The sequence below is a fragment of the Mauremys reevesii genome, linkage group 27, assembly GCF_016161935.1.
Source record: "Mauremys reevesii isolate NIE-2019 linkage group 27, ASM1616193v1, whole genome shotgun sequence".
Classification (NCBI taxonomy): domain Eukaryota; kingdom Metazoa; phylum Chordata; order Testudines; family Geoemydidae; genus Mauremys; species Mauremys reevesii.
Window position 1 is genome coordinate 8,444,975 of NC_052649.1, and position 14,111 is coordinate 8,459,085.

Consider the following 14,111-nt stretch of genomic DNA (forward strand, 5'->3'; position numbering starts at 1 on the left):
CTGTGGCCTCACCCAGTGGAGCAGCCATGGGAGGGGCCTCAGGGGGACGGGTCCCTCATGGGATTTGTTTGTCAATCTCAACCGGGTTTTACTTCCTACAAGGTTTGAACACAGACTCGGCTACCCCTGAGTTCCTATTGTCTCCCCGTTTTTATTATGGACCAAAATCAGAACCTCAGACCCGAGTGCTCCAGAGCAGAACCTGCTTCTGGGTCAGGACCAAAGCAGGAAGGAAGCTATCTTCTGGTCCTGGTTAGCCAAAACTTCACGGAAACATCTGATCTTGCAGATATCTGCCACTTCAGGCTGAACCCTCTACAACAGCAGCTCAGGAGGGGTCAGTGCTGCTGAACCTGAACCAAACCCTGGCAGGCCCCAAACTGGACTCTCAGCTAAACGTCCTCCAGACCCGACCATTGTCTCCTTGACCCATCCGTTGCATATTAGCGTCTTTCTTTGAGGTGCTGCAGTTACCAAGGGAAGGTCAGCACAGCTCTGAGACTGAGGTTGGCCAGCTAACCAGCAGAGGGCGCACACAACACTTGTTTTTGTAGGTCCTGCGCAAACATGGGCCATTGTTTTTACCTCTATATTAATTTATAAATGACTTGGTGGTGGATTTTTTAACAGGTGTTTAGAACCCAGAGGGAAATTTCCCACCGGGTTCTCTTCAGGGTCTGCTGGGTATTCTCTGCAGGGCACATCGGGGACCAACACGGAGACCCAGCTGTAAAAAAGCCCGAGCTCTTCTTTAGTTCAGCTGATACGAAGTAGGCTTCTATTCCGGGGCGGGTGAGCAATGAGCTGCTATTTCTGAAGCAGAACGTTCCCGCCTGATTGTGGGAGTCAGCAGAATGACTAAACCTGCCAGCCCGGCCCCCGGGCTCTGCGCCGGGCTGCAGCGAGATGCTCACCCAGGCATGGAGAGCTCAGCTCCCCAGGCACAATTCAATCTCGGGGTGTCCCTGGCAGGAAGGGCTGAGTTCCTGGACTGGCTGAGTTCCATGCTTTGATCTCACAGTTTGGCACCTACAAATATCTCCCCCCCCCCCCCCGACCCCCAACAAAAACATGCAGACTCATCAATTTTCTGTTTGCCTCGGCCTTCCACAAGGAGGATTCATCTGGCGGGTAACACAAAGCCTCTTGCCTGGCATTGTTAGCTCCTTGGCCAGTGAGGAATGTGCCCCAGGGCCTGTCTGCGACTCCCCGGTAAGGCTGTTATGGTGCCGGAGGAGCTCACGCTGGGTAACAGGCTGGTGAGATCTAAGCATGGAGCTCAGCCAATCCGGCGCTGGTGCCCTGCTTCCTACCAGGCTGCCCTGAGGCTGGTGCTCGTGCTCCTGAGCATTACATACCCGATGTGCTGCCATGTCTCCCTGCAGTGCCCAGGCCGACGGCTCCTCCTGGGCGGGTGAACGTGCCTGCAATGCCCTGTTCTGTCACTGACCTCGGTAGCACGCACGGGGCAACAGGGCACGGTACTGAGACGTCACACTACGGCAGATTTGCTCACCTCTGGGCTCCGGCCAGCCCTGGTGTCCGGGGTTCCAGCGTGTTTTACGCTCAGACTTGGGCAGCAGCAGGGGAGGGGGTAATGCAGCGACTCAGGGCCTCTCCCGGAGGTGGGGCACGCTCAGCAGAAAGAGGGGAACCCCTGGGTCAGGCCACAGGCCTGTGGGCATGGAGCAGGCTCCACTTCCAGTATAGAAACCCTCCGGGAGCCCCAGCCAGGGCCTGGAGCTTGTCTTCGAGCAGTGTGGAGGGAGGTGAGACGGGGCAGTGGGGCGTCCATGTGTGTCTCCACGAGTGTTTCATGCTCTCCAGCCCCACGCACGAGCCCCGCTGGTGTTCGCACTCGTGCAGAGCAGTCACCAGAGTTCCCGCCCGCCCGCGGCGGGGCCGGACAGCCTGTGCTAGGTCTCCTCTGGCCTCCCGGCTGCAGGAGCGACTCAGGGAGCCCTGTCTCGCCCAATCTCCCCCATCCAGCCCACCCCTTGGGGCTGAGGAGACCCGACGGCCCTGCGGGGTCAGCCAGCATCCCCCGGGGCCGGGGCGGCGGAGGCGGCTCTGGGACAGGCGCGCACCCACCTCGATCTCGCTGCCTTCCCGCAGGTTGAAGGTGAGGTCCTGGTGGATGTCGGCCATGAACTTGCTGGAGTACTCGGGGTACAGCTCCAGCACCTCCACCAGGCCGCGCAGGGTGATGTACTGCAGGTCGCAGTAGGTCAGCGCCTTGACGTCCGCGTTGGTTTTGATCACCTGGCCCTTGCTGGGCAGGTCGGCCCCAATCAGGTCCCCTTTGCCTGCGGGCGTCAGGAAAGGGGGGTGAGCAGGACGAGAGGTTCCCTGGCCAGGCCCCGACATAGCCCACCCAGGCCTCCTGGCAGGCCCATGGTAGGGATGGGAACCTGAGGCACCGAGCTGGGGGAAGGGCCCTCTAGCCAGGAATGGAACCCAGGAGTCCTGACTCCAGTCCCCGTCCTTAGCCTCCTCCCAGGGAGGAGACCCAGCTTCCGCTGCTCCGGCCCCGCTGGGGGGCCCCAGGGACCTGCCGTTCGTCTCACAGGGGAGCTGGCACCTTGCTGGCCAGGGAGGGTCCTTTGGGGGACACGACACGCTGGACTGGCCCCAAGAGAAGCTTGTGTCTATGCTGGCGGTTGCGCCCCGCCCAGCAGTGATCCGGATCAGCCACAGGGCGTATCTGAGGCCCTGAACCCCAGGGTGGAGCACTGTCTGGGCTCCCAGGGGAGTGCCCATCTCCACCGCGGCCGTGTGACCAGGAACCAGGCCCTGCTCTCAGCCTGTCCCTCCGCCAAGTGGGGACGGGGGGAGACGGGCACCTTGGAGCAACCGCCACTCACTGCCCGGCGAGGCCCCACACCTCAGAAACTTGCTGCCGGGGGGGAGTGTGGGAAATCCCCCAACACACCCAGGAAGCAGCAGGACAGGTGGACGGACAGACAGCCGCAGGGCTTGACAGGCCGGCCACAGGCTCTGGCCCTGACAGCTCTGCCCCGTCCCCAGGGAACCCCGCCTTGGCAGTTACTGGGGGGAGCCCCACTGGCCCCCCTTTGGCTGTCGGCCTTTCGCCAAGGCCCGGTGCCCCCTGCTGCCCGTGAGACCAGCGCAGGCCGGGCACTCCCTTACCCAGGATGGCCAGCACCATGTTGTCCTTCAGGACCTCGAGGGAGCCGGAGCAGACGAAGTAGTGGGCCTGCAGGGCGTCGCCCTGGCGCAGCAGGTACTCGCCGGGGGCGCAGAAGGAGGTCTTGATGTGCAGGGAGAGGGCACGCAGGCAGCCCCGGCTGGCCGTCTCGAAGAGCGGCAGCTGCAGGATGTCTTTGTTGAGGTGCATGGCGATGTCGGCCCGCAGCTCGTCGGGGAAGTCGCGCAGCAGCTGCGGGGGCAGCGGGAGGGAGTCAGGGGCACTGGCGGGGTGCGGGGGTTCGCCTGGCACCTGGCTCCCCAAGGCGCTGGAGGGGAACAGCAGCGCACCCGCCCTCCTGCAGGAGATGCCAAGGCTGTTGGAGATACGGACGTACTGTCCCCTGCACGCTCACAGCCCTGCCCGCCCGGGCACCCCAGCGTTACTGTCCCGGCATCGGGCGCTCAGCAGCAGCAATGGGACCTGGACTCCTTGGCTCCAGACACACAAGCCCCTGCCCCCGGCACAGAGCTCTGACCCTCTGCAGCTGCAGCGAGCACGCGCCCCAGCCAGAGAGCCAGCTCCCCCGGCTCCGTCCCTCCATGCTGTGTGCTGTGGGCAGAGATCCAGTGCCTGGCATGGGCACGGGGGCACCGCCTACCTCGTTGGCGTCGATGCCGTTGTTCACCGACCAGGTGGTCTGGAAGTACTCCAGCATCCTCTGCTTGAGCTGCTGCGGGAGGCGGTGCACGCGGATGAAGTCCTTGAGGTCCTTCATGCGGGTGTGGTAGAGGGAACGGCGGGAATACATGCGCTGGATGATGGCTGTGACGTTGCCGAACACCACGGCGTGCATCAGGGCTGCGGAGAGAGCCCGGCGCCGTGTCAGCGCCACGGGAGCAGGGAGCCCGGACCCCAGGGCCGAGCCTCCTCTCTGCCAGGTGCCCTGCAGCGCTGGGAGAACCTACCCGCGAGGGGCCTTTTCTGCCAGCCCCGGCAGGGGAGGGGTCATGTTCACCTCTAGCACCCTCCCCGGCACACGGGGCTCCTGTGAACCCTCCCACTTCAGCAGCCAGAGACCTGGGGAGTTGGCATGCCAGGGAGTGTGTGATCTGCCACCCCCAACTCACCCCCAGGGCGTGCACCCTATTCCCCCCGCACTGGAACTGCAGGGCATGTCCCCTTGCCCCGACCCTACCCGGGTCCCCCCCAGCACAGGGCGCATGTCCCGTTGCCTGGCCCTGCCCAGCTCCCCCCCAGCACAGGGCACATTTCCCCTTGCCAGGCCCTACCTGGCTCCCCCCCAGCACAGGGTGCATGTCTCCTGGCCTGGCCCCGCCCGGCTCCCCCCCAGCACAGGGCGCATGTCCCCTTGCCAGGCCCTGCCCAGCTCCCCCCCAGCACAGGGCGCATGTCCCCTTGCACCGACCCTACCCGGGTCCCCCCCAGCACAGGGCGCATGCCCCCTTGCCAGGCCCTGCCCGGCTCCCCCCCAGCACAGGGCGCATGTCCCCTTGCCCGGCCCCGCCCGGCTCACCCCCGCCCTCAGCACAGGGCGCATGTCCCCTTGCCAGGCCCTGCCCAGCTCCCCCCAAGCACAGGGTGCATGTCTCCTGGCCTAGCCCCGCCCGGCTCCCCCCCAGCACAGGGCGCATGTCCCCTTGCCCCGATCCTACCTGGCTCCCCTCCAGCACAGGGCGCATGTCCCGTTGCCAGGCCCTGCCCGGCTCCCCCCCAGCACAGGGTGCGTGTCTCCGGGCCTGGCCCCGCCCGGCTCCCCCCCAGCACAGGGCGCATGTCCCCTTGCCCCGACCCTACCCGGGTCCCCCCCAGCACAGGGTGCATGTCCCCTTGCCCCGCCCAGCCCCGCGCCCCCCAAGCACAGGGCGCATGTCCCCATGCCCCGACCCGACCCGGGTCCCCAGCACAGGGCGCATGCCCCCTGCCAGGCCCTGCCCAGCTCCCCAGCACAGGGCGCATGTCCCTTGCCTGGCCCCGCCTGGCTCCCCAGCACAGGGCGCATGCCCCTTGCCTGGCCCCGCCTGCCCCCAGCACAGGCGCATGTCCCTTGCCTGGCCCCACCTGGCTCACCCCGCCCCAACACAGGGCGCATGTCCCCTTGCCTGGCCCCGCCCGGGTCCCCCCCAGCACAGGGCGCGTGCCCCCTTGCCCGGCCCCGCCCGGCTCACCCCCGCCCCCAGCACAGGGCGCATGTCCCCTTGCCAGGCCCCGCCAGGCTCCCCCACAGCACAGGGCGTGTGCCCCCTTGCCTGGCCCCGCCCAGCTCCCCCCCAGCACAGGGCGCATGTCCCCTTGCCTGGCCCCACCCAGCTCCCCCAGCACAGGGCGCGTGCCCCTGCCTGGCCCCGCCTGCCCCCAGCACAGGGCGCGTGCCCCCTTGCCTGGCCCCACCCGGCTCCCCCCCAGCACAGGGCGCATGTCCCCTTGCCTGGCCCCGCCCGGCTCCCCCCCAGCACAGGGCGCGTGCCCCCTTGCCTGGCCCCGCCTGCCCCCAGCACAGGGCGCGTGCCCCTTGCCCGGCCCCGCCAGGCTCCCCCCCAGCACAGGGCGCGTGCCCCCTTGCCTGGCCCCGCCCGGCTCCCCCCCAGCACAGGGCGCGTGCCCCCTTGCCCGGCCCGCCCGGCTCACCCCCGATCAGCATGGTGCAGATGGAGAAGATCTTCTCGGCGTCGGTGTTGGCGCAGACGTTGCCGAAGCCCACGCTGGTGAGGCTGCTGAGGGTGAAGTAGAGGGAAGCAATGTAGGTGCTGCGGACGGACGGGCCGCCCAGGGAGCTGTTGATGTAGGGCGCCTCCAGCCTCTTGCCCAGCTCGTGGAGCCAGCCTGCCAAGCACAGCGAGGGGTTACAGTCGGCTGGCGCTCGGTGTGGGGGGCCGGGCCAGCGCCCCAGCAGCCAGCCCACGGGGGAGCCCAGAGCAGCCCCCTGCTGGGCATCGCTGCCCCTTGGCTCCAGCGTGGCACCCAGGAGCATTGGCCTGGCCAGGGTCAGTGCCACACACTGTCACCGCGACTTGCCCTGGGAGCGGGGCCAGCCCGGCCGGGTCATTCCCGCCTCACTCGGGGAAGCTAGTCCCAGAGCCTTCAGCTCCGCAGCCAGAGCCCGCTCTGTGCCCCCAGGCTTCGGCTGCCTCCCTCCGCATCACCGGGGCCGAGCGCTCGGGCGTGCCAGGCACCAGAGCCCTCGCCGCCGGCACAGGCGCTCAGGGCTCGATCCCCGGCCTAAGGCAGGGACGAGCAACGGGGTGGGGTCTGCGCAGCCCGGCGTGTGTCTGCCCCTTTTGTGAGCCTCCGGCTGTGCCTGCCTGGCTGCCCTGTCACTCTGCCAGACCAGGGAGCTCCCACCCAACGGCTCCGAGAGCAGGAGTGGACGGGATCCCTGCTTGGCCAGCAACTCCCCCAGGGCCCTCCCTTCCCCTGCCCATCCTGGCCTGCCCAATGCAGCCAGGGGCTTCTCTCCCCACTGCCCCCGGGCCCCACGACTGCCAGGCCACCCCCACTGCTCAGAGAGCTCTCCCTGCCTGCAGCGGGGGGGCCTGGCTCACCCCCACGGCTGCAGGCGGCTGGACTCCCCCTGCGGAGGGGGCAGGCTGCCCTCCGCCACCCACCCTGCCTTCCCAGGACTTGAGTCCTGTGCATGGAGCCAGCATGAGGCCTGGGGACGTCCCCAGTCTTGTGCTGGGCCTTTGCGCACATCCCCCAGGCTGCACAGAACAGTCTAGTGCCCGGACCCGCTGGCCCTCTCCAGACCCGGCGTCCACCTCCTTTGAAGGTGTGACGGTACCGACATCACCTGCGACCGAACAGATCGTCGGTGCAACTGCTGTTCTATATTTGCAGCAAATATTGTACAAAGGTTGTCGTGTGAGGTGTCCGTGGACAGGTTCTGGTTTGCTGGTTACGATGGTGCTGTCTGTATGTGTGTATCATTTGTGTGGTTAAAGTTATGAGTATTGGCCAGGTACTTGTATCCCCTCAATGTGTTTTCATTCTAAGGCTGTGGCTACACTTAGCACTTCAAAGTGCTGCCGCGGCAGCGCTTTGACGCGCTAAGTGTAGTCAAAGCGCCAGCGCTGGGAGAGAGCTCTCCTAGCGCTGTCCGTACTCCACCTTCCTGTGGGGAATAACGTACAGCGCTGGGAGCCGCGCTCCCAGCGCTGGGGCTTTGACCACACTGGCGCTTTGCAGCGACGCAATTTGCAGCGCTGGAGAGGGTGTGTTTTCACACCCTGCTGCAGGGCTGCAAATTTGTAAGTGTAGCCAAGCCCTAAGAAGCCTAAGTAGTAAAGCATTTGGTCAGCTTCTTGAGAAAGGAATTTGCAAATTAAGTGCCCAATCAAGAAACACTTAACGGACAACGGACCTTGGAAGACTCCAGTCCACATAAGGAGTCTACCTGGGGCCCTTCAAGATGGCATGTGAGCAATGGCTGCTGCCTGTAAAGAACTGAGTCATGCATGGACATGTGACTTGCCCATGTGACTCCAGACTCCATTTTGCTGTAATTTTCCACACTAAGAACCAAGAGGATTCCTTACACCTGGAAGAGACTATAAAAGGCAACTGCCTCATCTCCATCTGGTCTTCAATCCTGCTTCTGACCTCTGGAGGGACTTTGCTACACTGAAGCTCTGAACAAAGGACTGAATGACCCATCCCAGCGGGGGATGTTCCAGAGACTTGATTTGAACCTGGAGTTTACTCCATCACTGCTACAAGCCTGAACCAAGGACTTTGCCATCACTGGATGGAATTGATTCCATTTAACCAATTCTAGCTCTCAGCTCTGTCTTTTTCCTTTTATGAATAAACCTTTAGATTTTAGATTCTAAAGGATTGGCAACAGCGTGATTTGTGGGTAAGATCTGATGTGTATATTGACCTGGGTCTGGGGCTTGGTCCTTTGGGATCGAGAGAACTTTTTTCTTTTACTGAGGTGTTGGTTTTCATAACCATTCGTCCCCATAACGAGTGGCCTGGTGGTGATACTGGGAGACTGGAGTGTCTAAGGGAATTGCTTGTGTGACTTGTGGTTAGCCAGTGGGGTGAGACCGAAGATCTCTCTGGCTGGCTGGTTTGGTGCCTTAATAGTAAAGGAACCCAGCTTTGGGCTGTAACTGCCCTGCTTGAAGCAATTTGTCCTGAATTGGCCTCTCAGAATCATACAATATCAGGGTTGGAAGGGACCTCGGGAGGTCATCCCACCTCCTGCTCAAAGCAGTGTCCCACCAGAACCAGCATCGTTACAGCAGGCTCCAATGGGAAGGATGTGTTGCTCGTCGATAGCCACCCACCAGCCAAATCCATTCCTGGACCCTCAGCACGGCGCCCTGGGAGGTGGGTCAGCCTCAGTATCTGCCTTGTACAGGTGGGGAAACTGAGGCATGGGGCAAGGCAGTAACTTGCCTAGATCACACAAGCAGTCCATGGGAAAGGTAGAATAGAACCCAGGCATCCTGACTCCCAGCCCCACCTGCTCTAACCACTAGATCCCACTCCCCTCCCAGAGCTAGCAACAGAACCCAGGAGTCCTGTGCCCACCCACTGGGATCTGCCCGGCTCAGCCCCATGCACCCCGCCTGACTCACCGATGTCCCAGGTCAGAGGGTCGTTACTTTCCATCTCCTTCCGGCCGATCACGTACCAGATGCAGGCCAGCCAATGGGCGAGCAGGGCGAACATGGACATGAGCAGGGTGAGCACCATTGCGCTGTACTGGGAGTAGCGATCCAGCTTCTGCAGCAGGCGCAGCAGCCTCAGGAGACGCACGGTCTTCAGCAGGTGCACCAGCGAGGTCTGGCTTGGCGGGGGGGGGGGGGGGAGCAGACGCAGTCGTCACTGACCGCAGGCACCAGGGCAGCCTCTGCCCCGGGCCGGACGGGAAACAGCTTCAAGAACTAGTCCTGGGGAAATTCAGCCCAGCACGGGGTTTTGCTCCCGCCCGCTGCCCTCCCCCGACTGGCTGACGTCCCGCTGCAGCCCGAGGTCTCACGCTGGGAAGGGGCTCGACACCACACGGGGGCCGCGTCCTCGGGCTCAGCAGCTTGTTGCCAGGAAGCTCCCCTTGGTCACGCTCTGCTGCTGGCTTGGATCCATTCCCGGGGAGCATGAGCCGCAGCATCATGCAAGGCACAGGCCCTCCTCCTGTCCCGGGCCGACACCCCTGTTCCTGCAGGCTGATGCCTGGGGTGAATATACTGCTCCTAATGCATCCGTCGCTCCTGCCCAGGGCCTCTGTGGAGGGGCTGGGGCCCGGGCCCTCCCTGCCCACCCCCAGGCGCTGTCTGGTCTCTCGGCATTATCGGAACACCGTGTGTTCACGTGGCCGCATGTGTGTCTGTAATTTTACACACGTCTCTGCAGGTGCAAACGAAGCTGGGTGTGCAGGAGAATGCATTTGCACGTGTCTCTCTCGAAGCACGGAGGCCTTGCTGTGCCTGTGTTTACATGCGTGTGCCGTGCACGCGTGTGTCCAGCCCGCAGAGCCAGCACCAAGCAAGCAGAGATTTCACTCTGTGGACGGTCTGTGGCTCTCTTGGGTTCCACTGGGCTGGGTGGGCGGCTTCCCGCTGTCACTGTGATTGCTGCTCTCCCCTCACCCCGATGGCTCCTCCGGAGACGGGACAGAGGAGACCCCAGCCCCCCTTCTCCCCACCCCCGGGGTTTGCACTCACCACGGTCACATTGAACGCGTAGAGGAGGTCGAAGGGCAAGGCCGCAATCAGGTCCACGAAGAACCAGGTGGCCACGTAGTGGATACAGATGGAGCGGGGGTCGTACACCACCTGCCCCGACTGGCTGACGTAGGTGGTGCGGAAGTTCAGGACGATGTCTGCAGAGAAGGGCCGACCCGGTCACTGCCCCACACGGCCGCCAGCGGGAGCGGCCAGAACCCTGATCCCAGCTGCCGGCCTTGGACCCCGCCGCACCCCACGCTGCAGGGCCCTGCTCCCTGGGGCAGACGCCAGCCTGGACCCTGGGGGCTCAGACACAGCCCAGAGCGGGGATGGGGGAGAGCTGCAACGAGCACTCTGAGCACCCGCGGATACGCGCCCCTGGCACAGAGCTGAGCTCCGGCCTCGACGTCGTCTCAGCTACTTGCAGTCCCACCGCCAGGCGCTGAGTGAACTCCCCTGGGCCAGGCCCCCACAGCCCAGCCCCGCGTGGGCCCTACCCAGGATGAAGAGCATCTCCACGGCGATGTCGCTGACGATGGTGCTGCGGGCGGCAGTCAGACTGTCCTCGGTGCCGGTGAAGCAGACGTTGTAGGGGACGGTGACGGCCACGTAGAAGGTGGCCAGCAGGATGAGCCAGTCCCACAGGGCCTTGAAGACGCTGTAGTGCAGCAAGATGAAGCGGGATTTCTGCACCGAGGCCACTTTGTACTCGGGAAGGGACGGCTTGCTCCCAAACACGCTCTGGGGAAGGAAGACCGCACAGAGGCTGGCACTAGCTGGGATCCAGCCGAGGACCTGTGAAGCCAGCACGGGTGCCCTCTGCAGGGGGTGGGAGCAGACTCATGTCCAGTGGGGGTCAGGCACAGAGGGGAGGGGAGGGGAGGGACAGTCCCCCATGGCTATCAGCATGATGCACAAGGCCCAATACCGGGGTGAGGGGCCTGCAGCAGAGATTGCTACGAATAGCACCAGGCCTGTGCCCCAGAGAGCTGCTCTGACAAACGGGACAGGCATCCCTGGACAGGGACACAGAGACGCCCTGACACCCACCAACCTCCCCACCCCTCGGGAGCGCCAGCCAGCTGCTGGCATAACCTGACCCAGGGAGCCTGGGGTAATGCAGGGAGTGCTGGGGGGCGGGGGGGTTCTCTCTGTCATCTCCATCAGGCCAGGGATAATCCCAACCACAGCAGCCGCTGCACTAACCACTCAGCACCTGCACTTCCCGAAAGCTCCTTAGTCTGGCAGCCCCAGAGGGGGAGCGAATCCAGGCTGCCAGGTGGCTCCCGGCTTGGCGAGGGTCCCGCGGGCCGCGAGGGGATACCTGCCATCAGCAGCTTGCCCTAAGCAGGCTCGGAGGCGATTTGCCAGTCGTAGAGACAAGGGTGTTTCCATCCTCCCCACCCCCAGCATGTAGGGCTCAAGTCAGCCCCTGCCCCGAACCCTCTCCGGAGGCAGCCAGGTCTGGGGGTCCTGGCACGGGCTGGATCGGGTGGGGAATGGGGCAGGCCAGGGGCAGAGGGGGGAAGCAAATTAGTGTGCTGGCCCCCAGCCCTCCCCCGAGCAACCCTACAATAACAAACCAGCTTGCTGGCCCCCAGCCCTCCCTGAGCAACCCTACAATAACAAACCAGCGTGCTGGGTCTCAGCCCTCCCCCGAGCAACCCTACAATAACAAACCAGCGTGCTTGGACTCAGCCCTCCCACGAGCAACCCTACAACAACAAACCAGCGTGCTGGCCCCCAGCCCTCCCTGAGCAACCCTACAATAACAAACCAGCGTGCTGGCCCCCAGCCCTCCCTGAGCAACCCTACAATAACAAACCAGTGTGCTGGCCCCCAGCCCTCCCTGAGCAACCCTACAATAACAAACCAGCGTGCTGGGTCTCAGCCCTCCCCTGAGCAACCCTACAATAACAAATCAGCGTGCTGGCCCCCAGCCCTCCCTGAGCAACCCTACAATAACAAACCAGCGTGCTGGGACTCAGCCCTCCCCCAGCAACCCTACAACAACAAACCAGCGTGCTGGCACCCGAGCAGCCCTCCCGAGACGAGTGGGCAGAGGAAGGCCCAGCTGGCTGGCTGGGGGTCGGGCCGGGGCCGCTCACTCAGAGCAGCGAGCGGAGGAGGAACGGGAAGGGCGATTGCTGAGAGGCCCCACCAGGACTCCGTGCAGGAGTCAGTGCTCCCGTTGCCGAACGCTGCAGGGGGAGCCAGGCCCAGACGCCGCCAGGCAGGGCTGGCACGTCTGCGAGCTGCAGCTCCGTACAGAGCAGCCCATGAAGCGCAGGCTGGTTTAAGGTGACCCTGGCAGTGGCATCATGATGTGCCAGGTGCAGAACTCCCGATTACAGCCTCTAAATTCATTTCACACTAATGCTATTAACAATAATCCACCCGTGCCGCCTGCTGTTGCTCAAAACAGTTAAAGGTGCAAATTTCCATGGCTCTGGCAGTCAAGGGCATGGCCAGCGCTGCTGTCCGCTTGCACGATGCCTGGCTAACAGCTCCACCGCGGGGCAGCTAATCCAGCCCCCGATGAGGCTAAGGCCCTGGGAACAGGGCTGCGCTCTGGTGCCTCTCTCGCCTCCCCGACCCAGGGGCTAATGCACAAAGCACTGGAGAATAACGCTGGGTAAACGCCTCCCTCTGCCTGGCAGCAGCTGGCCCGCAGGGCTTGGGGGGCTCCTTGGGTAGGGGGTCCTGGGCCGTCACTGCCCCCTGCCCCTGGACACCCACAGGGGGACTGTGGACAGGTAGCGGGAAGCAGAACTAGCTCACTGCAGTCACGCGGGTGAGCTAGGAGCCCAGCACACAGGCAGGGACGGTGCCCCGCCGGAGGCACAGGCCGGGGTGGTTCGGAGCCGGACGGAGGCCGTGGGCGCAGGGGGCGGGTTCTTACGCTGTTGATCTTCATCTCGCCCCGCTCCTTGCCGGTGAACTGGCGGGTGAGCTGGTGCAGCACCGTCCGGCCCTGCCTGCGCGCCGCCCGCAGGTGGGAGCTGCCCGCCTTCTTGTTCCGGTGCTTCTCTGAAAGAGGTGGAAAGCGGCTCAGGCAGTGCTCAGAGCTGGGCCAGGGGGCAGGTGCTGGGCGTGCTGGGACTGGGCCCCACCCCAGCTGCCCCCCTGCATGCCCCTGGGGAGGCCCCCTCCCCCTTCTCATTCACACTCCTCACCACCTGAGCAAGCGAAGACTATCCAGGGAGCATCCGGGCTGGTGGGTCCCTCGGGAACGGGCCCAGCCTTCGGGGGCCAGTGCCACGGGGACCCAGCCTGGACCGCACTGGCTTGTCCCCTCCCCCAGCCTGCTCCACGCCCCGACTCCACCCCCTGGCATTCTCCCCCCAGCCCCACTTGCTTCCCGCCCCCGGCCAGGGCGCACCATCTCGCCTGTCGCCCGGGTGGCTCTTTCCCCGGCTCTCCGTGATGTCCTTGAAGGAGACGAGGAAGAGAACCACCTCCCCCTTCTCGTTCTTGATGGGCACGATGTCCAGCAGGCACCAGAAGGAGGCTCCTGCGGGGAGGAGGGGAAGGAACTGAGCCGGGAAACGCCCCCAAGGCCAGTGCCCCTCACCGCCGCCGGGCAGGGCTAGTCAGCACCGCTCCCGTTACGAGACCAGGTTGGCGCGGAAGCCTCCCAACCCCACAGCGAGCAGGGACCCAACTCTGCACCTTCAGCCCCAAAAGCAGGAGGCTCTAAGAAGTGAGTTACGGGAGTAACTCTGGGACCTGGTAGCAGTAGTAGGCTTTTACCCCCACATCAGCCAGCCACTAGAGAGGGCCACAGGACACACACTGAACCCATGGGTTACGTGGAAGGCCTGGGGCGCTAGGAGCAGCTGCCTGGGCAGGATCAGCCGTGCTGTTAAGCTAAGAGCCTGGAGCCGGCTCCTCTCCTTGGGGGACCCATGTAGTGTACGGGCCGGGCTGGCCGCCGTGAGTGCAGCGAGTCGCGCGCCGCCGCCCCACTCACCGCCCTTCTTGTAGAAGCAGACCTCAGTCTGGTACTCCTGCCTCCCATCCAGCACCTTCTCGATGCACTGCAGGACGGACTCGCTGGTCTCAGCCCCGTACAGGAAGCGGCAGCTGCAGTTCTTCTGCATTACCTCGGTGCGGGCGAAGCCGGTGAGGTCGCAGAAGCCGTCCGAGCAGTAGACGATAGGGAAGCCGCGGTGAACCTGAGCGTTGGCCAGGATAAAGTTGCTGTCTGGAAAGAACAGGGCCAGGTTAGCACCCCGGAGGGGTCCTGGGAAGCTTTTCCATTCTGA

The 14,111-nt window shown here is 64.2% G+C and overlaps 1 protein-coding gene across 1 annotated transcript in view; it reads right to left on the minus strand.

Annotated features, from left to right (window-relative positions):
- Positions 1-14,111, minus strand: part of KCNH4 (potassium voltage-gated channel subfamily H member 4) — a 30,581-nt gene that overhangs the window by 7,351 nt on the left and 9,119 nt on the right. The window contains exons 2-11 of the mRNA XM_039516273.1: positions 13,817-14,050; positions 13,226-13,357; positions 12,746-12,873; positions 10,341-10,584; positions 9,841-9,998; positions 8,755-8,962; positions 5,798-5,992; positions 3,810-4,009; positions 3,151-3,400; positions 2,092-2,306 (exon numbers count right to left, since the gene is read on the minus strand). Of these exons, the coding sequence (XP_039372207.1) occupies positions 2,092-2,306; positions 3,151-3,400; positions 3,810-4,009; positions 5,798-5,992; positions 8,755-8,962; positions 9,841-9,998; positions 10,341-10,584; positions 12,746-12,873; positions 13,226-13,357; positions 13,817-13,946 (1,860 nt within the window). The 5' untranslated portion in view covers positions 13,947-14,050. The remainder of the gene's footprint in view (positions 1-2,091; positions 2,307-3,150; positions 3,401-3,809; positions 4,010-5,797; positions 5,993-8,754; positions 8,963-9,840; positions 9,999-10,340; positions 10,585-12,745; positions 12,874-13,225; positions 13,358-13,816; positions 14,051-14,111) is intronic.